Genomic DNA, 19,726 nt, shown 5'->3' with positions numbered 1-19,726 from the left:
TGCCAACTTCTGAAACGTGTGGAGTGATTTCGAGCTAGATCTGGTGCTTAGTTCAAGACCGTATCACTGACTCACTCCAGGATGTAATCCGGTGCCTGAGGAACTTATTTCGCTGGAAAAGGACAACGTTTTTCTCAGAGGTTGGAGGAATTAAGTTTCCGTGGTGTGGTGAGCATTTTCTCGTCTGATTATGACGTAATACGCGCTTCTGATCGTTTTGGCGGGAAGGCCTAGAAACTAATGGAACCTTAACGTGTTGGAAATCCAAGGTTTCTGGTCAGTCGCCATAATCCACGGAATTTCCTGTCTTTTGTGGGATGAGAAAAGGCAACAAAACCACCGTTCCCACTACTGACGTCATTTCTAGGATGTAAACGTTTGTGGGGGAAAAAGAAGCCCTTTCTCCACACGTTCCATGGAGGACTTTTGACACTCTGTGAAAGTTTACACCACAAGACAGACGAAAACAGGCACAAGTAGTGAGAAACTGCAAACTATGTTGTTTCTCTAAGGTAGGTCATTAACACTATTTGTTGTATCTTCGTTTCCTCTTTTGCTGTCAAGAATATATACGAGGTATACCAAGCCAAAGGTTATAACCTTTCACATTGCAGTTTCCGGTTTTACTATATAAAATACAACGCTTTAGATCAAAGTAAAAACAACGGAAATCATTAAAATTATGTCTAAAGTGATATAAAGCATAAACAATAGGTGAATATATTGTTATGAGTGGAAAGAATGGGAAAGCTTGTCTCAATACCAGAAACACGGATAGTTCAGGTTCAGTGTTTAAAGCTATCTTGGCTACAATCGGAATGTGGAGCCCGGCATTGGATGTTGCCTGTCCGCCTCTTCGGAACGTAAACTTCTCTCGTTTTACTTAACACTTGAGTAAAGCATGCCAGAAAAACACACCGACGACACAGCTCGAGAATTCGTAATTAGCCAAATGGCAGTTCCGCACTAGTGCCTTGTTTTGCCTTCTAGTGTACCCGAGTCAAGTATAAACAGTACAAGGCGGCAGTCACATATAGAGACAAAGTTGCCCTGTTTTTTCAGACACACTGTTAGCTCTTGTGCCATACTCTCTCTAGGTTTTGGAAACAAGAAGCGACTGTGTACTTTCGCTAAAAAAACATACATGTTAAAGATTGTCTAAACAAAATACACATGAAACTTGCTTTTAAAATTGCTGGGAGGTCTACCATAAGACAGATGTCTTCAGAAATGTAAAATGTTACTGTTTTCTACAGAGCGTAGTGTATGTGCTAAAGGTGTATATATGGTATACAAAAACAATTCACAAGTTATTGTATCTGTATATACATTAACAAGTGTACATACATGGCCTGAAAACATATGATTGTAACTCCTAACTATCATGAACATTAATAAAATCATAATTACAATAGAGAGCGTTAAATGGTCATGAAACTACACATGAAAAAATCAACGCCTGTTTTTGGCCACTAGTGGCACAGTTTCTATAGTTTGGCGAAGCGCGCTGTTGTGCTATTTGATCTCATGGCCTGAGGCCTGAGGCGAAATACCTTCTCCCACCTAAACAACTCGGGCAAAGAAAAGACGCCTTATGTAACCACTGATAAGAACAAGAAAATCTCAACAATCCCAGACCATTCTCTAACCACCTCAGGCTTTTTCTGTAAACTATAACGCTACATTATATCTATGTTTTAAAAAAGTTAAAACTTTTGGTCCAACACAAAAAAGTTCTCTCGCCTAGAGCTAGCTTTCGACCAGTCACTCTGGTCTTCCTCAGTAGACATATGTCAATTTGTCATAGTAGAAAAGAGATAACTATAACATTTTCTTCCATACCTTAGGCTACAGCAAGTAATTTTCTAGATGACATCAGCGTACGTATTAATTTTCGTCTGATTTTGGTAAGAAAAAAACAGAAATTTTGTTGCCCTCTGACAGTGGTCAACTTGGATGACATCCCCTGGGAACCCAAAAACTGATGCGAGCGTGCGAATAAAAAAGTTTGGCAAAAACAGTTTCCTTCATTATAAAATCTACGCGATCATAACAAATGAACAAATTACTAAACACACAGAGTATGGGATGGCGGATAATGATAGAGTCTTCATTTTCATTCCTTTACGTTTCTTATGTTCCTGAAATGATTTCGGCATTCTATGATATCAGTATCGTTTTCCAATACATTTTTTTGCAACACACGACATATATTCGCTCTTTTTGTACAATTGTCAAAATTGTACAAAAATTGAAAAACTTTTTTTTTTTTGGAAACAGACGAAAATTCATGCGGGCGTAGATGTCATCCATACAATCAAATCAACATGGCCTTAGAGTCCAAGCCAATACAGGGTGTGGTTGAGTTTTGCCATTATTGTGGCAACATTTGTTGCGTGCGGTGCTTTTCCACTAACAACAAAACACACATATTTTCTGCCACAAAACAGAACATCCTGTCTACTTACCACACAAACCCATTTATTCCTAATTCCCTTTCGCAAATAAAGGAAAATCAAAAGGTCAAAACTATCAAAGTTCACCCTATTATGAGTAATGATGCATATTATATCAAGTTGATACAACTAATGATATAGCTTACCTAGATAATACCTTAGGACACTGAGTAACATCTCGAAGAAGAAAGGATGGATTTTTGTATTTTGGGTGTGGTGTGTCTTGTAACACTTGAAGTAACATGAAAAGGTGATCCTTTCCGTTACTGAATGTCTTCTGGCGTCACGTTTTTTCATGACTCAATACCGAGATTTGGCGTGGATTGTAACATCTAGAAAACACTGAGGCAGAACTAAGCTTGTAACACAGTGCAGATGGATACTACAGGATAATTGTAGATGTTTGTTTGACACCTTTACTTTTTCATGCGCGTCTGTAGCTATAATCCCCGAGTAGGTGGATACGTTTGGTACTTTTTTCATAGCGGTTTAGTTCAGTACTGCATGACTAAGGGTTATGGTTAGTATATATGTGTCTTGCATTTGGGCTACGGTAAAATGATGATTAGAAATAGCGAAATATGTTCAATGACCGTATAATTACTTGGTGTGGCCTTAAGGAAAAGTCTTGTAATTTTTGCCTTTTTCAGAAGAAAGCTGATTATGACACCACATCTGTACATGGTTCTACTAGCCACTTTCTTCTCAGGGATGGTTACAAGCAACGCTACCAATGTCACTAGTAAGTGATGTCTTTGTCCTAGTATGTGTGTGTGTGTGTGTGTGTGTGTGTGTGTGTGTGTTTCTGTGTGTGCGTGTATGTGTAGGTGTGCGCGCGCGCGTGTATGTGTCAGTATGTGTGTGTGTGTGTGTGTGCGTATGTGTGTGCCTCTGTGTGTGCCTCTGTGTGTGTGTATGTGTGTGTATGTGTTTGAGCGTGCCTGCGTGCGTGTGTACGTGTGTGTGTGTGTGTGCATGTGTGTGTGTGTGCATGTGTGTGTGTGTGCATGTGTGTGCATGTGTGTGTGTGTGTGTGTGTGTGTGTGTGTGTGTGTGTGTGTGTGTGTGTGTGTGTGTGTGTGTGTGTGTGTGTGTGTGTGTGTGTGTGTGTGTGTGTGTGTGTGTGTGTGTGTGTGTGTGTGTGTGTGTGTGTGTGTGTGTGTGTGTCTGTTTGTCTCTGTACTCACTAACCTTCGGCCATTATTTCGTGCAGCTTCGGCACCTACGAACATACCGTCGACAATTTCCGGAGCACCCACGAATGCGTCCTCGTCGATTTTCGGGACGACGTCGTCCACGATCACAGCCAATGAAACCGAACCTTACAACTCGTCCAGCGTCGCCACCCCTGATTCGTCGACTGTGAGTGACGTCACGAATGTCACATCACCGGAGACAACGTCTGCGAATTCATCCGCTCCTCACGCCACGCAAGCTACCACGGCTACATCAGTTTACAATGAGACAGCAAGTCCGAGTGCATTGGCAACGAATGACACTACAAGTGTACATCAGACAACCACGCCGACCACAACATCAAATGGAGTGACATTGACACAAACTTCTAGTAGAGCAGGGACCTCTACGGCCCTGGCTTCCACAATTGAGTTGAACAGTGTAACATTGGCACTGTCTCCAACCACGCAAAGTGGTAACCTTTCTACAAACTCTACGTCAAGAGAAACTACCAGTACGGCTAGCACGGAGGTTACAGTAGCTGCAAATGTATCGTTGTCAAGTACGCGGTCTTCCAATGTTTCAGAAAACTCGACAGTGAGTGGAGGTAGCACTACGCCTGTGCCATCGACTTTACAAAACCAGGCGACGGTTGTAACGTCGACTTCGGACAACAACAACGTGTCCTCGACACAACATTCTTCACCACCAACAACAACAGCGGGCGCGACAGAACTGAACTCTTCCGCAGTATCGAGTACAGTTGCGAATACAACGACTGGATTTCTTGCGGTGTCTACGGCTGGCACTACAGACCAACACGCAGTAAACAGCAGCTCAACTACCGTTCCTGTGGGTACAACGAAGAACACCACGGCATCATCAGCCAACCCGTTAGTATCAACGTCGGTGACAACACCAGCAGTTACAACAACAACGAACGCTGTCAACACGTCTACGTCCTTAGAGGTGACATCAAGGCATTTTACGACAATTCCTAGCACGGCACTGCCGCAAAACGTTACTGTCAACACAACGACAGCGGATGTGAACAATGCATCACAGGAAATGACGTCAGGATCAGCAACAACACTTACAGCGACAAATACAACGGCACCAACAACTCTAGACGCGGTGTCCAATGCAACTAGTGTTGACACAGTTACACCATCAGTTGTGTCAACGGTTCCAGTTGTGACAACAGCTCAACAACCCAATACAACCGTACGGTCACAGCAGAGTACCACAACACCACCAACGAGCATACAGCCTTCCCAAAATACTACGCTGGGCGGTGCTGTAACATCAGCCGCGAATGTGACAACACCGCACGCAACGAGCGATGTTACAGCTTCTAATTCGGAGGTTGCGACGCCATCCATTAACACTACTCAAGCAACAACGTCGGTTACAACCACCCAGCCAACTCTCTCACAGGCGACACCAACTGTAATTGCATCAACACCGCCCGCTACGTCACAATCTACAGTGAACACAACAACAAAAGCCACAGCACAGGTTACAAATACACCGCCCTCTGTGCAAACGACAACACAAGCACCGTCCCTGGCGACTGGTAATAATACAACCACTACACATGATACAACGGCACCGGTTAGTACAACGAACCAAACAGCTACAGCATCTTCTACAACCACGACTCAATCCAACGCTTCAAGCAGCGCTGTACCTACACCGCCGGTGCAAACCACTTCTCCTACAACAAACACGACCAGAAGAAGTACGCTGGGACCTGTGCAATCTTCTGTTGGTGTAACTACAACAGAGATTACAACCTTCAATGCCAGTACCTCACAAAGTAACGGATCTACTGTTCCACCAGCGCCAAGTAGTTCAACAGCACCAGTTATACATTCGCTGGGTACTGGGGTGTCAACAACAGCGACCGGTTCGAATAATACAACCCCGTCTAATACAACGGTTTCAAGTACAACCACCGTCTTTTCTAGTACAACCACACTTTCAAGTGCCGCAACTCAGACAAGCGCGCCTGGAACTGTTGCTGTCTCTAGTGCGTCTCTTACTGGTACAACGTCGATGGCCAACGCATCTTTGATCGTTGTATCTACCAGTGCGGCAGCGACGTCTCCCAGGCCAACCTCAACGTCGAACGTCTCTTCATATAACGTCACATCTATTGAGTCTACAGTTTTTAGTACTTCGCCGATCGCAAGTGCTTCTCCAAGTGTTGGATCTTCTAACGATACAACCACCACCACTAATAATGCAAGCACATCTCCAGCCGTTGGGACGTCTACACACGCAATGACCTCTTCAACAACCACGTTCACAAATGTATCTCCAAGTGAATCAACTACAAAGACGAACGCTTCCAGTACTACCACAGCAGGCGTTTCACCAACTCCTAGTACAACGACCTCTACAACAAACTACATCGCGAATGCGTCTCAAAGCGACAATCCAAATAACGTGACAATTTCGGATAGTACAGCTGTTCCAAGCGTTTCGTCAAGTGCAACACCCTCTAACGCAACCACTCCAAGAACAACATCGTCTGCACACCCGACTACAAATGCTACAACCACTTATCCAACGGTTGCAACCACTTCATCCAATGAGACATCTACCATTCCTGTGCCAACCTCAGCTACAAATGTCTCTACAGCCCTGCAACCAACAAGTCAGACAGTTTCAGCGAGTACGCTTCTACAAAGTGTCTCTACAAATACATCATCTTCGGTTACAACGCTTTCTGCCACAACGCTAGTGACAAATGCCTCAACGAGTGTGAAGCCAACGACTTCGGTAGTTGTGAGTACACCAATTGTGCCATCATCCACCTCCCTAACGGTTTCGAGTGAAGCATCTTCGAATTCCACAACTTCTGATGAAGTACCTGTTACAAACGTTTCTCAAAGTGCTACATCGTCTACACCAACTATTCGAAGTACAATTTCACCACCAAGTATGTCATCGTCTCTTGTGACGGATACAACAACAGTTATAAACAACGTTTCAACAAGCGCGGCGCCGACTACACCGACTGTTTTAAGTCTTGCAACCGCTTCTTCAACTGTTTCGGCTTCCAATGCAACATTGAACGTAGGTGCCCCATCAACTGAAACAACTGCTAATCAGACATCGTCTAAAAGTACAGCAACAGCATCAACTATGACCAGCGAGGTATCAACGAACACTACAGTTTCAACGACTCCATCTACAACATCAACTGTTAATGCATCTCTAGCCGATGTATCAACGAATCCAGTAGTTTCCAATACCACGTCGGCAATGACCACATCTCTAAGCGTGTCGTCTTCCAACAACACTACATTTCAAGGCTCAACGTCGACAGCCAACGAGCCTTCAAGTGAAGGATCAGTGAATCAGACCTCTGAGGCATATTCAAGTTCATCTGTGTCAAGTGCGGGCTCAAGTGCCACCTCAAATACAACGACTTCATACACAGTTCCATCGAGTACAAATGCCTCATCAACTACTGGTACAACAACTTCAAGTTTAGGTGCAACAACTTTGAGTACAACGCTTCTTACCAATATTTCATTGAGCACTGCGTCTGCTAACGCGACTATTTCAAGTTCGACACCTATAATGACATCCTCTAACCGGACCACTCAAAGCTACGTTACAACGACATCAACTTCAACAGCATACAACACCACAGGCGATGGATTTACAACAAATACAACTCCGTCGAGGACTACAAATGCAACCGTACTCTTGGAGACTAGTAGTGGAGTGTCGTCTACGAGAAAATCAAGTTCGGCACCAGACTTTACTACTATAGTTACAAACATATCTACAACCTCTACAGAAGCAAGTACAACCATCGGATACATAGTCAGCTCGCCTCAAATATCATCATTGAGAACAACCACCAACGCGCTGTCTACAACAGCCAAGACAACAAGAAGCGATACTACAACAAGGTATAACACCTTTTTTTCTGTAATTACTGTAAGGATGCATTTGTTGATATGATATGTAATGTTTATCAATATTTTTCCTTATTACAATTTCTGAAATTGATGCACCTCTCAGTCATCTGTATCTGGTAGTGCATTATAATAGTGCAGTGCTGCAGTGTAACCGTCCTTCGGTAACGCACGAGCGTATCCATACTTGCGATCATATTTATCTGTTGTGTCTTATTGCAGAGCAACAACAGAACCGGCAAGTTCTCAAGTAACATCAACACCATCGACAATTCCACCATCTTCACCCCCTCCGGTTCAGTCAACGCCATCGACAACCTCCAGTCAAGTGATTCTCATGACCACAAGTTCAACCTCGTCCACCACAAGCCCTTTTGTACCTTTCCCATCTTCCTCGTCTCCTCCGACCACTACAACGCGAAGAACTACCGATACAACAGTCGTGCGACCGTCTTCACAACGTATTTCAACGGCGACGACAGCCGTGCCTGTTCTATCAACCCTTCGGAGCACCACAGCATTGCCGGCTACAACGACAACGGTTACAACCACAAAACCATCGACTACAACAGAAAAAACCACGGTTGCATCCACTCTGAAACCGACAACGACGTCCAAGCCGACAACAACGTTGCCGACAACGACACAAAGTACAACAACCAAACCAACAACGACTACAGAGGCTACGACTACGAAAAGGACAACAACACAAGCCACTACAACTCCAGTGACGACAACCACCCGAAAAGAAACGACGAAGGCTTCGACTACGTTGAGGCCAACGTCAAGAAACGCGTCACCAATCAGCTACAGCGTTACATCAGTGACTCCGTTGCCTGGCAACGACTCGTCTTCTGAAAGTACGTCGAGCGCGTTCATTGGTGGAGGCGGGTCGACGGTTACAACTGGGCAGGCATCGGGAACTAAGTCGGCGGTAGCTGGGAAAACCACAAGCCGTGGTAAGACTATGCTTTCACTGTGCTATACCTTTTCAGAATCCTTAAAACATAGATTAGCTATTTTGGTAACGCCACAGGGGCGAACTGAAAGGTATATCATGTAACCAGTCTGTAAGAATTCTAGTCATATTTTGGTACAATTGATACTGGCTTTCGTTGTAATAATTATAACATATTCATTGAAGTATGTAATCTGTTGTATGAAAATATGCATTATACCCATGGAAAACGGATCTCAATTAAAGTAATGATAATTATAGTGCATAGACATATCAAAGCATTGCTAACTGTCGAATAGGCTGAGCACGAATGTTCTGCTATGTTTCTTGGGACAGCATCGTCGGAGGTGCGAGTCAAACATAATTATACCCATGGAAAACGAATTTCAATTTAATGATCATTATAGTACAAAGAACTTCCAAAGCGTTGCTAACTGTAGAATAGACTGAGCACGAATGTTCTGCTATGTTTCTTGGGACAGCCTCGTCTGACACCCCGGAAGGCGAAAGTCCGGAAGGCGAGTCCAACACGATCACGCTGGCGGTGTGGGTGATAGCCGGCACGCTGGTCGGACTCTTCTTCCTGGCATTCGCCGGATGTGCCTTCTTCTTCCTCTACATCCGGCCCAGGAGCCGCGTGGCGCACGGCGAGACCACCCGAGCAGTAGAGAGTCCCGTTCCTCAAGCTACGACGACATTCCAGGTACGGATGGAAGTCTATATCGGCCCCCGTCCCTGTTCAGTAGACCTTTTTCCTTTCCTTTCTTTGTAACCTGAACAATATTCCTTTCGGTCTGTGTTATAAAGGGCGAAGCAGGAAATTAAAGCTGACTTTGTGTGAATAATCTAAACTCGTAGTTGTTATCTCCTCCGATCTCTAGAGATGCTATCGTTCCTCATATTTCTACTCTAGAAGGTGAAAACTGTTGATTCTTGATTCTTTTTTGTTCTTCAGCGGCAAGTTTACTCCCACACGGTGCAGTGGGAGACGTGGGCCACGTCGACGTCCACGGAGGAGGCTAACGCGGTGGCGGGCGTGTCTACCCGGCGGGAGTACTGGGAGATGCGGTCTCTCAAGTCGCTCGAGTCGCTGGAAAGCGACAGCATTCTCCTCGTGTGACCCTCGAACGAACAAGCTCCAGAAAAACTCCGGAGCAGTTAGGGAGCAATCTGTACATTTATGCATGTTCCAGAGGCATAACGCTTGCTCCGGAGTTATTATTTGCTCCGGATTGTCTAGCACAAACATTCTCCTTGTATGACCCCCTAACAATTGCAAACAAGCTTCAGAAAAACTCCGGAGTTATCATTTGCTCCGGATTGTACAGCACAAGCTTAAGCATTCTCCTTGTGCAACTCCCGAACAAACAAGCTCCGGAGTAGTTACAAAGCAGTTACGGAGTAATCTGTACATTTATGCCAGAGGCATAACACGTGCTCCGGAGTAGTTATTTGTTCCGGATTGTGTAGCACAAACAATAGCTTCATATAAATACCTAGGAGCAGTTAGGAAGCAATCTGTACATTACGCCAGAGGCATAACACTTGCTCCGGAGCAATTACTCCGTATTGTGTAGCACAAATAAGTATAAGATTGAGCAAGAAGAACTGTACAAATGTAAGATGTAACGACTGCATTGCATAGTTCCGTTAGAGAAGTATAAATCTGCACACACGTGAGCGTGGTCCGCCATATTGGATGGTTACACCTAGTACATCTTAACGTGTATATCTAACACCAGCCACATGCAAATTAACCATGTGCGGCATTTATAGGTCTGACTCTTCTGGGTTGAACCATCCAATATGGCGTTTTGACGTCACGTGCAAACGTCAAAGTCGCGCTTTGTAGTACAAGCTAATGCCGCGAGGTGGCGTTGTAGATATCCATACAGATCTACATGTAGGAAGCACAATGCGTAGGCTTCAGGAGCAAGCATAACATAGCAGGTATACGTAATATGCCATAGGTGACTCGATAGCAATTTTCAAGTTAACAAAACATCAAACAAATGACTTGTATATAAAAAAAAAATATCTAAGGGAAGGAGCAATTTTATAGAAGAGGAAGATTATATACATGTACAGTGTGATAACGAAGTTATGATGATATGGGGGTTGTATTAGGCCAGAAACTGTCTGTACATGTAAATAAATCAAGGTAAGAACATATAGGCTATATGAAAAATAAAAAACATAGCATTCATACAAAGTGCATAAATTATAAATTTCATGTTTCATAACAAGAATATTATGAGGTTTCAAAATACAGGCATGATGACGCTTCAATAAATAAAGATTTAGAAGATTTAGCTTCACAATATGATGTATATACATGCATTTGGAGCTTAATAAAAACTTTTTCAACAGATGACATTCTAAGCAACCGATGATCTTATTACAAAAAATTATTATTATAAGTCACATATAGTAGGCATTTGTCTGTCTTAAAAGACCATGAAGTATTTCATCTACACCCTGTGCTTATTCTTATTATAGTTTTGCGCTTTTTAACTGAGCGATTCTGAGCAGTTCTGATGCGAGTCTCTTAGTCACATACCGCACCACCTACAGTTCAAAATATAAACTTGGTTTGGATCCATGAAAATGTGTGCACAGTATTTGTTTTGCTACATGTAAAGCACATTGACCTATCTGTACAGCGCCCGGAGTGAAAAATATACAGGCGGGGTGTTTGTTGTCCACACACATCCGGGACATTCCACACTCCAGATCGAACCGCCCAGCCTCGGTTGGGCAAACAAAAATGGCGGATCACTGGGATAAGTCACAGTACAGTGAAATCTCCGTAATACACTATCAAAAACCATCACACGGCCTATATCATATACAAACTAACATCACACAACGTTTGTTGCTGTAAAATGATTTTTTGCTGTATTCAAGGATTTTATGTATTGAAAAAAGGTTTAATTTACATGTATATTCTCAAAATAATGATTTGATGTTGAAGTATGGGAGGTATTCTTATGCTATCTTGGATTAACGAGCGTTGACATAGTCACTGCCCGTGTCAAGCCAAATACATGATCCTGCCATATACACGACTCCAACACTACTTAGGGGTTTCCAATATACTAGTACCTGAGACAAGGGGTGGGAGGGTGGACGTGATGTGGGAGATTATAAAGTTTAACCTAAACCTAACCCCAATCGTAAGTCTAACTCTAGCCCTGAACAACTAATGATTCCAACTCTAACCCTAGCCCTAATCCTAACTCTAATACCAACCCTAACCTAGCCCTAAACACCTGACCCCACACGTATGTAGCAGCTTGAGGATTTGGCTCATCACCGGGGTACAGTAGTGCCAGTAAAAGCTCGTTTCCTAGAAGTAGCACTAACCACGGCCCACATTTGTATTCCAAGTCATGGCATACATATGTGGGGTGGACGCATTTTCTGGCACCCTAGGCCTCGACCATATATATACGTTTTTACATCACGTAGTATCAACGTTTGAGCTGAACGACGCAACGGAAGGTTTATACAGGACTTAGACGTCCAAAGTACTAGTAGAGCCTTCACACAGCGACCGCCGGGTTTCCTGACTTCAGGGCAAACTAGCACTACACAATATTGAAGGTAAGTACATTGTAACAATTCGAATGGATGCTCATCTTTATTGTAAGAATCTATAGTTCTTAAATTTGAGTTTTGTTTCTAACAAAAAGGAAAATCAATGCAGTGATCATGAATCACGCATATGATAAGGTTGAGGACATTGACTGTAAATTTATGTTGAGTGTTTCCTTCGTGTTGGAGCAAAGCCCATTTTACAACTAACAATATTTTTTATTCGTTGTACTATCAAGCAACCACCGTTGTAAAGACTCTATTCCAATTATAGTTCTTCCGAATGTAGAATATAAAGGTCAAGTTGAGCTTCTATATTTATTGCTTTGTGTTTTTTTAATCTTTCGGTTTGGCAACAAAAAAATCAAAGCCTGGATTGATATGCAGTGCTATGTTTACAGTGATTTGTAAGACCAGAATATTTTGCCATTCTAGAGTCCAACGTACATGTGTCATACATATGGACCATCGTGATCCATGCCATGTCTTCACTTATTGTAGGCTGCTGTGTCCAAAAAAAGAGGTGTCACTTTCACAAGGACGACGTTGACTTGGCGGATTTGCTACGACATGCAAAAGTCCACACGGTCCAGCCTATGTTTGTTGATCCTGGTCCTGTTCAAACCTGCAACACCGGAAACGGAAGTGACGACACACGGCGTCCATCTTGGCGAATCCCCCAAGAGCACAGTTGGCGAAAATGACGACCAGAAAGGACTACTATTTCTCAAGATCACTGCTAAGCAAGATTCTTTTATGTTAAGACTCAAGCCCTCTAAAAGCTTGAAAGGCATTCAAATAGCATTTGAAGCTGCTGGCAATGGTCCCAGAAATTCAGCAGATGACCAGGTAGATAGCCAACTTAAACAGAATGCTGTGCAAGCAACACGTTATCAAATGTCGCTTGCAGCACGTTTAAATCCCAAAATCCCAAGACAAGCATGGGCAAAGACAGGGCATTCAGTGTCACAAGATCACGCGAGAGTTGGGATTTCTCGCGAGAGTCAAGTTGAAGTTGATGCAAGCCCTGTTATGCAGCAACCGAGACATAGCCGACAAGCTCGTAGTGTGGACGATTGGAAATATAAAGCAACTCCAGCTCCAAGTGTGATCAACCTGGACACTGTGGCTGTCCTCCTCCCTTTGATGGTTGTTCTGTGCGTTGTTCTCGTCTTCATGTGTATGGCAGCAAGTTTCTGTCTCTACAATCTGATCGGCAGTATGGCAAGTCAAATTTCTCTCCGGTTCTTTGATATAGGAGTGGTACATCAAAAGGTAATAGGGGCATAAAAACGTCAATCTTAAAGCTATATCATATAACAATTAATAAGACGATACTCGATACAAAAAATCTATTGGTATTTCTTTAGAAAATACGTTGAACCAACTATTGCAGATATTGATATTCAGGAAGTTGAGGTACTAATATATCTAAAGCTAGAAACACAGCTGTCAGCCATGTTTGTTTACATTCTGTTATTTTGTGGTGGTACCACAAACTGAGTGCCCCTTGTGTGGGCCACAACACTAAGTACATGTATGTAAGAACTGTGAGATAATTGCACAAATATGTTGAAAAGTGGAGGTTAATTATAATGAAAAGAAGATATTTTCAAATTGAATTTTTTCACTGTTTAGTCTAATTAATTATTAATAATTGATTAATGATACTTTGCTTGTCGCACTTTTCTTCATGTCTATCTATGCACTTTTGTTGCTCTTCTTACGACTCGTTGTGGAAGAAATTTCGAAAGCATCTCGACCTGTGAACAGAAATATTATAGATTATTATCTATTATAAAACTACTAAATGTTACCTAAATCTATAGCACCATATTATATGTTTTTGTTTATTGTCTCTATCTCACGAATTCAAACACACATTGGCAGGGAAAGACACAGATGTACCTTCCCTGAATCATGTTAGTTTGTCACAACAAAATTGTTTCACATAGCAATGTACATCAAGACTGCAAAAAACATTACAATGATGAAGTTTCTCACCCCATAGTTTTGTGTTGACATACTCGCCAACCATGTAGAACACACAGAGCATCCCCACAGCCGCCATGTTGAACACGGAAGTCCCTATCGGCCCCATCACTTCCAGAAACGGGTACACCCAGAAACCCCCATAGTGAGCCACGATCCGAATCCTGTTAAAAAATGTGATCTATTTTAATGTAATGGACTAGGTCGTATACGGACGAATAACTGCTTTCTCAACATCGTTAGTGATACGGTGGGCAGAGAGGAAAACACCAAGATTTGAAAACCAAGCCCGTAGTGTGTCATGAACACTGGAAGGCCTGCTTCAGTACCAAGGACAGTCGCTAGGAGCCCCACCTACGATGTTCATCTTCTATGTAGCAACAGTTAACAACCAAGAATATTATCACAATCGATGCAATACAAACTAGGATTAGGTCTGTATCTGTATTTCTATAGCCGGTATAACCGTCCATCGGCGTAACGCACCAGCTTCGCAGGCACGCGGCGCGGTGGCAGCTGGCTACATTACACCGATCGACTTGTTACACCTAACCCTTGAATATCTAACTCTCGACATTGTTTTAAGCTATCTAATGACAATGCCCCTACTGCACTTTGTGACAGCGAGTTCCTCACTGCAATAGTTCTAGGAAAGAATGAATTCTTGAACACTTCGATGTCTTCGATGAAACTTTGTGTCTCAAGAAAACTTAAATGTTTGCGTGAATAAATGCAACACGTACAGATCAGGTGATTTAGGCACATACCATATAAGGTAAGCGGCTCCAAAGAAGACTGTCCCGGGCAGTGCTGCGGTACGTGCCGGATAACGGCGACGCACCACGTACATTTCAAGCAGCAATACAGGCACAGTGGTGGTGTGCTGAGGACAGCAATAACAGTAATAATTGGTAAGTTACTGGTGCAGTTCACTATTATGATTACTTGAGGTAGTTAACGTTGAAATAAATTATATTTTGATTACCACGATAAGTGAATGAATGAATGAATGAACGAAAAATGGATGAATGATAATGATTGAGTTGAAATAAATCGATAACTGATAATGACAGGATGGATGGATGGATGGATGGATGGATGGATGGATGGTGGGAAAGATGGATGAATGAATGAATGGGTGGGTGGATGGATGGATGGATGGATCGATGGATGGATGCATGTATGGATAGATGGATGAATGGATGGATGGATGGATGGATGGATGGATGGATGGATGGATGGATGACTAAACATACCCAGACATGGTTTAACCAGGTTGGAATAATGGCGTCCAGTTTGCTGGGGTAGACTAGCTCCCGGTCGATGGCGTAGATAGCCCAGAACAGACACTGAACCGTCTGCGGAGAAAAAAAAACAATACTGTAATATATATATAGCCTATAGACAGAAAGAACAAGGTCTTTGTATCGTCTTTTCAGAGACACGTAACTTAATTTCATTTTAATTCTGAATGTGTGACAGGAGCTTTACACACTCTCACTCTCACCAAGTAAGGTAACCTATAGGTTAGTACCCAGGCCAGGTGACGCCCAGGCATCATCAATCTATCTTGGTGAGAAACGCCCCCTACCATAGCCATCGGGAACAGCAGTACGGCGAAGAGGTAGTCCTGGACACGTTGGAGCGCCTTCAGCACACCAGGTTTTCTGCCAAGGATGGCCTCAAACACGTCACTCAACACGCAGCTCCCGAAGAAAACCATCTGTGCCACCTGGAAAAATTCAATCATGTGAATCAATGACTCAATAGTCGGAGATTCTTTAGTGACTGGCGTATATTCTTTGGGCACCGGACTGAACGAGGCTAAGACACACACACACACACACACACACACACACACACACACACACACACACACACACACACACACACACACACACACACACACACACACACACACACTGACATTCACACACACTGACACACACACACACTGACACACACACGCAATTAAATGTGCAAAGATTGAGTGTAACAAGACGTTATTCGGTGTGATATAGCTAGCTGCCGCCGCGCCGCGTGCCTGCGAAGCTGGTGTGTTACGCCGAAATACTGATACACACACAAACACACAACGTAGTTTGACAACACCTTGTACTAAAATTTTAAAAAAAGTATTAACGTTCTATGCAACATCTTTTTTCATAAAATCTTTCTTCCAAAGCTCACCGCATTCAGGTTGGTCAGGTACGGAAAGCGGCCGCCAAACTTCTTGTGTGTCTCAAAAGTCAGCATGACATAAGTACTGTACTCAATCTCAGTCACCACACACACCAGCAGGATCGCCACATGGACGACAGTTGTCACCACTCTTACTCTACTCGCCATTTTACCGGAGACAAGGCGTGGGCTCAAAGTTCGGAAAGAGTTTACTTTAGGCCACAGCAAGTAAATTCCGCAAACGCCAAATCTAACGCAATAGGGTAAAAAAAAAACAAGGCGGGCCAAAAAAAAAACAAGATCCCTACATTTTGACATCATGAACCCTTTTTCAAAAACAAGAAATGATAGCTATTGACTTTGACTTTTCCTATATTTTGATAAGAGTTGACTGCCGACATCCATTTCTCACTGAAACAACAAAACAAAGTTTTCAACCATTGTACAAATGGTTTTCATTCAGTGGGAACATATGAAAGAAATTAAATACATCACTGCATCAAAGTAAAAGACAAAACATTACATCAGAACCTTGTCTTGTCTCCTCTCTTTATAGTTATCTGCCATCCACCTTCCGGCATGGCAACAGACATCTTTTTTTTTTCGTCATGTTGACCATTGTCAGAGGGCAATAAAATTTCTCCCCCCCCCCAAAAAAAAAAATCAGGCAAAAATTTATGCGCGCGCTGATGTCGACGTCATCCATTAAAATTACTTGCTGTGGCCTATAGCGCATTTTGACACCACACCGGCCAAAATAAACTGGGGGAAAGGTCTGTGGGAATTTACGATCCGTTTGATTTGACCGAACCAGATAAGAGTTATGGGAGGCAAAAGATAAGGTTCGATCGGTCGTTGATTTTTTCTGTAATCTCCAAGCAGATGTTGAAGTTGATTATTGAAAATCGATTTTACATTACATAATCAAACTGTACTTGCCAGTTAGGTGCTGACTACTAGTGCCTTCATTAAATGATAGAAAAAGTATCAAAACTAACATGAATTGAACTTAGCAGAAGTACATATAAACAAGTGGTTGTTAAAGACATCCAATTCACTTTCAGGGTTGCATAGCAAAAATATGGTGACAGCCCAAATATATGTAGAATCATTATTATACATGTGTAGTATTCTCAACTCAACATGAAAAACGATAAATACGCAATAAAAACGCATGTATTTTAGTCATGCTTAGAAAAACTACGGAAGGAGCTACATATTGCATCACACTACTACGTATACTAACATGGCCGTAGATAACCTTTAGCCTCTACCAGGCACCGCGGATCGCTGGAAAAATAGTAGAAATTGGCCGAAATAAAGGATCTAATGTACCAGAGGAGGTAGCCGAACAGAGAAGATCCAATTCGCGACTCACGGGATCTGGCCAGCTACCTCCCCTGGTGCATTATTCCTTTATTTCGGCCAATTTCTACTATTTTTCCAGCGATCCGCGGTGCCTGGTAGAGGCTAGATAACCTTGAAGAACTGCAAAACATGGTCACTCTTACCGAGACAAGGATAGACAGATATTTCCACCGTCCTGCGTATGAGGCACCCTTCCGTCCCTCCCCGTCCGACTTAAAGGACAGGTTACTGGAGTAGCCCCGAGAAAAGTCATTATAATTCGCCGTAAACAACAACAGAAACACGGCTAGGTGGGAAACTACTTTAGCGGACGCCATCATACTATAGATTATCACCCAAGGTCACCCGATAGTGACTTCAGTGCCATGTGATATTTGAGGACGACCAAAGGTCGGATGACTGTTTATTTTTTTTCAAATTACCGATAATTTCCTATCAGCCAATCCCGTGCGCAGGCTATATTTGAAACGTTTGGATGGGGTTGGGACATCTTCGAAAAGGTTGGCAACTCTGAGTTCGCCGTTTAAAAGAAATTTTTATATTATACCGTCCTCATTCAACCCAAACAGTCACGGGTATATCGTATTTGCCAATTCCAACATTTTACCCAGCTAAATACGTATTGATTTTGGTATTGATCACCTGAAACTTGCACGTGATGTTTTTCAAATTACAACAGCCCTGAATAGAATAACATCTAGGCAAAAGTCTGCAAACGTTTTCGTTGTTCACAGTACAGTAAAGAAAATTATTATTATGAGCTCTTGCTCTCTCTCTCTCTCTCTCTCTCTTTCTCTCCCCCTCTCTCTCTTTCTCTGTATGTGTACGCGATTGGTAACATTGTAATCATTTACCCTAAAGTAACCTTGTCTAATGTTCGTTACATATTAGTTTAAGGAGGCGTTACAAACACAAATGCACACACTTTTCGAAAACTGTATTACTCCAGTAATCCGCCAGACGGCGTTAGTAATCAGCGTCGCCAAAAGACTGTGACACGACGAAAGCCACGAGATACTAGTATGCTTGCCAAGTTAGGTAATGCAGCCTTAATCACAAGATAAAGATAAAGAAATGGTTGTGCCACGTATAAAAAAATATAAAGAAGAAATTTTTTTCAGTTTGCTTTGTGAGGAAAATATCAAGATACAGATAGGTTGGACTGAGGTCCTTAATTAAATTTGATACTGTTATTTGCTTTCGATTATGTATTTGCTTTCCATTTTGAATATATGAATCCATTCCATCCAAAGAAAAGTTTGAAATTTGAGATAGCTTGATGCTCTTTGGCCCGAGTTTTAAAAAATGCTATACTGTTTAAATATCGATTTCAATTATATAAATTATATGCTATCACTTATATTATGAAACGCGAACTTTCAAGTGGTACAGGAAAAGTGTTGAAAAACTTTATAACACCTGCAACATGTTCGGGACCAATTTTACGGAATACAGTGTATTAGTATACCAGTTTACACTTTATAATACAGTGCAATTTTACGGAATACAGTACAATCGTATTAGTATACAGTGCAATTCATGGAATATAGTGCAATCGTATTAGTATACAGTGCAATTTTACGGAATACAGTGCAATCGCATAATAGTATTTTACTAGTAAAATTGCACTGTATTCCGTAAAATTGCACTGTATACTCTGGCACCCCTTTTGAAACAAGTACCGGACTGGCGTTTTAAATTTGGCGCGTGGTTTTGGCGCCAGACGTCAGGAGTTTCATGAATGAGTCACGCTCCTGTTGCCTGGGCGGCGCGGCCATCCGGTCACGTGACCCCGCGCAGGTCGGGCTGCTCCCGGATCACTCCGCATGTAAACACCGCACTAGTTTCTTCCCCTTTTCGCACCCTCGCAAACCCGTCTTAAAAACAACTCACACCAGTTTTACCCATCCCTTTCTTAATATACTGTAAAGAAAGATGTGGTATTGGTAGTTTTTAAGGTTAGGAGGGGAAATTAAGGGAGAAATGTTGGAGAATTCCTGGGAAAACCCAGCGCGGAAGGATAATTATTAGGGGCGGTAAAACTCCGGGATCTCCGTCTA

General features: G+C 42.6%; 3 protein-coding genes across 4 annotated transcripts; 2 read left to right on the top strand and 1 right to left on the bottom strand.

Moving 5' to 3' along the window:
* On the top strand, positions 1-6,475 carry LOC109476247 (mucin-5AC-like). The gene is made up of 4 exons (XM_019777132.1): positions 1-512; positions 3,107-3,198; positions 3,670-5,758; positions 6,262-6,475. Exons 2-4 carry the CDS (start codon positions 3,120-3,122, stop codon positions 6,473-6,475), a joined length of 2,382 nt encoding a protein of 793 aa, XP_019632691.1. The 5' UTR covers positions 1-512; positions 3,107-3,119.
* A 310-nt stretch (positions 6,476-6,785) lies between these two features.
* LOC109476246 (probable serine/threonine-protein kinase DDB_G0283337) lies at positions 6,786-8,523 on the top strand. The gene is made up of 3 exons (XM_019777131.1): positions 6,786-6,797; positions 7,370-7,564; positions 7,793-8,523. The coding sequence occupies exons 1-3, from the start codon at positions 6,786-6,788 to the stop codon at positions 8,426-8,428; spliced, it is 843 nt and encodes a 280-aa protein (XP_019632690.1). The 3' UTR covers positions 8,429-8,523.
* A 5,197-nt stretch (positions 8,524-13,720) lies between these two features.
* LOC109476351 (androgen-induced gene 1 protein-like) lies at positions 13,721-18,010 on the bottom strand. 2 transcript variants are annotated; one of them, XM_019777279.1, is made up of 6 exons: positions 17,810-18,010; positions 15,709-15,849; positions 15,374-15,475; positions 14,885-15,000; positions 14,130-14,281; positions 13,721-13,888 (listed from the first exon to the last, which is right to left on the bottom strand). In XM_019777279.1, exons 1-6 carry the CDS (start codon positions 17,984-17,986, stop codon positions 13,827-13,829), a joined length of 750 nt encoding a protein of 249 aa, XP_019632838.1. In that variant the 5' UTR covers positions 17,987-18,010; the 3' UTR covers positions 13,721-13,826. The 2 variants fall into 2 exon arrangements, with proteins under 2 accessions (XP_019632838.1, XP_019632839.1); XM_019777280.1 differs by lacking the exon at positions 15,709-15,849.
* Positions 18,011-19,726: the final 1,716 nt, after the last annotated feature.

Source organism: Branchiostoma belcheri, unplaced genomic scaffold, assembly GCF_001625305.1.
Source record: "Branchiostoma belcheri isolate BF01 breed outbred unplaced genomic scaffold, Haploidv18h27 scaffold37, whole genome shotgun sequence".
Taxonomy (NCBI): Eukaryota; Metazoa; Chordata; class Leptocardii; order Amphioxiformes; family Branchiostomatidae; genus Branchiostoma; species Branchiostoma belcheri.
This window is presented reverse-complemented; position numbering and strand designations above follow the sequence as displayed.

Coding starts and splice junctions, on each gene's coding strand:
- LOC109476247 (XM_019777132.1), top strand. CDS start 3,120: ATGACACCACATCTGTACATGGTTCTACTAGCCACTTTCTTCTCAGGG. Junction 3,199..3,669: donor CAACGCTACCAATGTCACTA/GTAAGTGATGTC, acceptor TATTTCGTGCAG/CTTCGGCACCTACGAACATA. Junction 5,759..6,261: donor TCTCCCAGGCCAACCTCAAC/GTCGAACGTCTC, acceptor TGCCAACCTCAG/CTACAAATGTCTCTACAGCC.
- LOC109476246 (XM_019777131.1), top strand. Junction 7,565..7,792: donor AGAAGCGATACTACAACAAG/GTATAACACCTT, acceptor GTCTTATTGCAG/AGCAACAACAGAACCGGCAA.
- LOC109476351 (XM_019777279.1), bottom strand. CDS start 17,986: ATGATGGCGTCCGCTAAAGTAGTTTCCCACCTAGCCGTGTTTCTGTTG. Junction 15,476..15,708: donor TGCTGTTCCCGATGGCTATG/GTAGGGGGCGTT, acceptor TTTTCTCCGCAG/ACGGTTCAGTGTCTGTTCTG. Junction 13,889..14,129: donor TGTCAACACAAAACTATGGG/GTGAGAAACTTC, acceptor TTCTGTTCACAG/GTCGAGATGCTTTCGAAATT.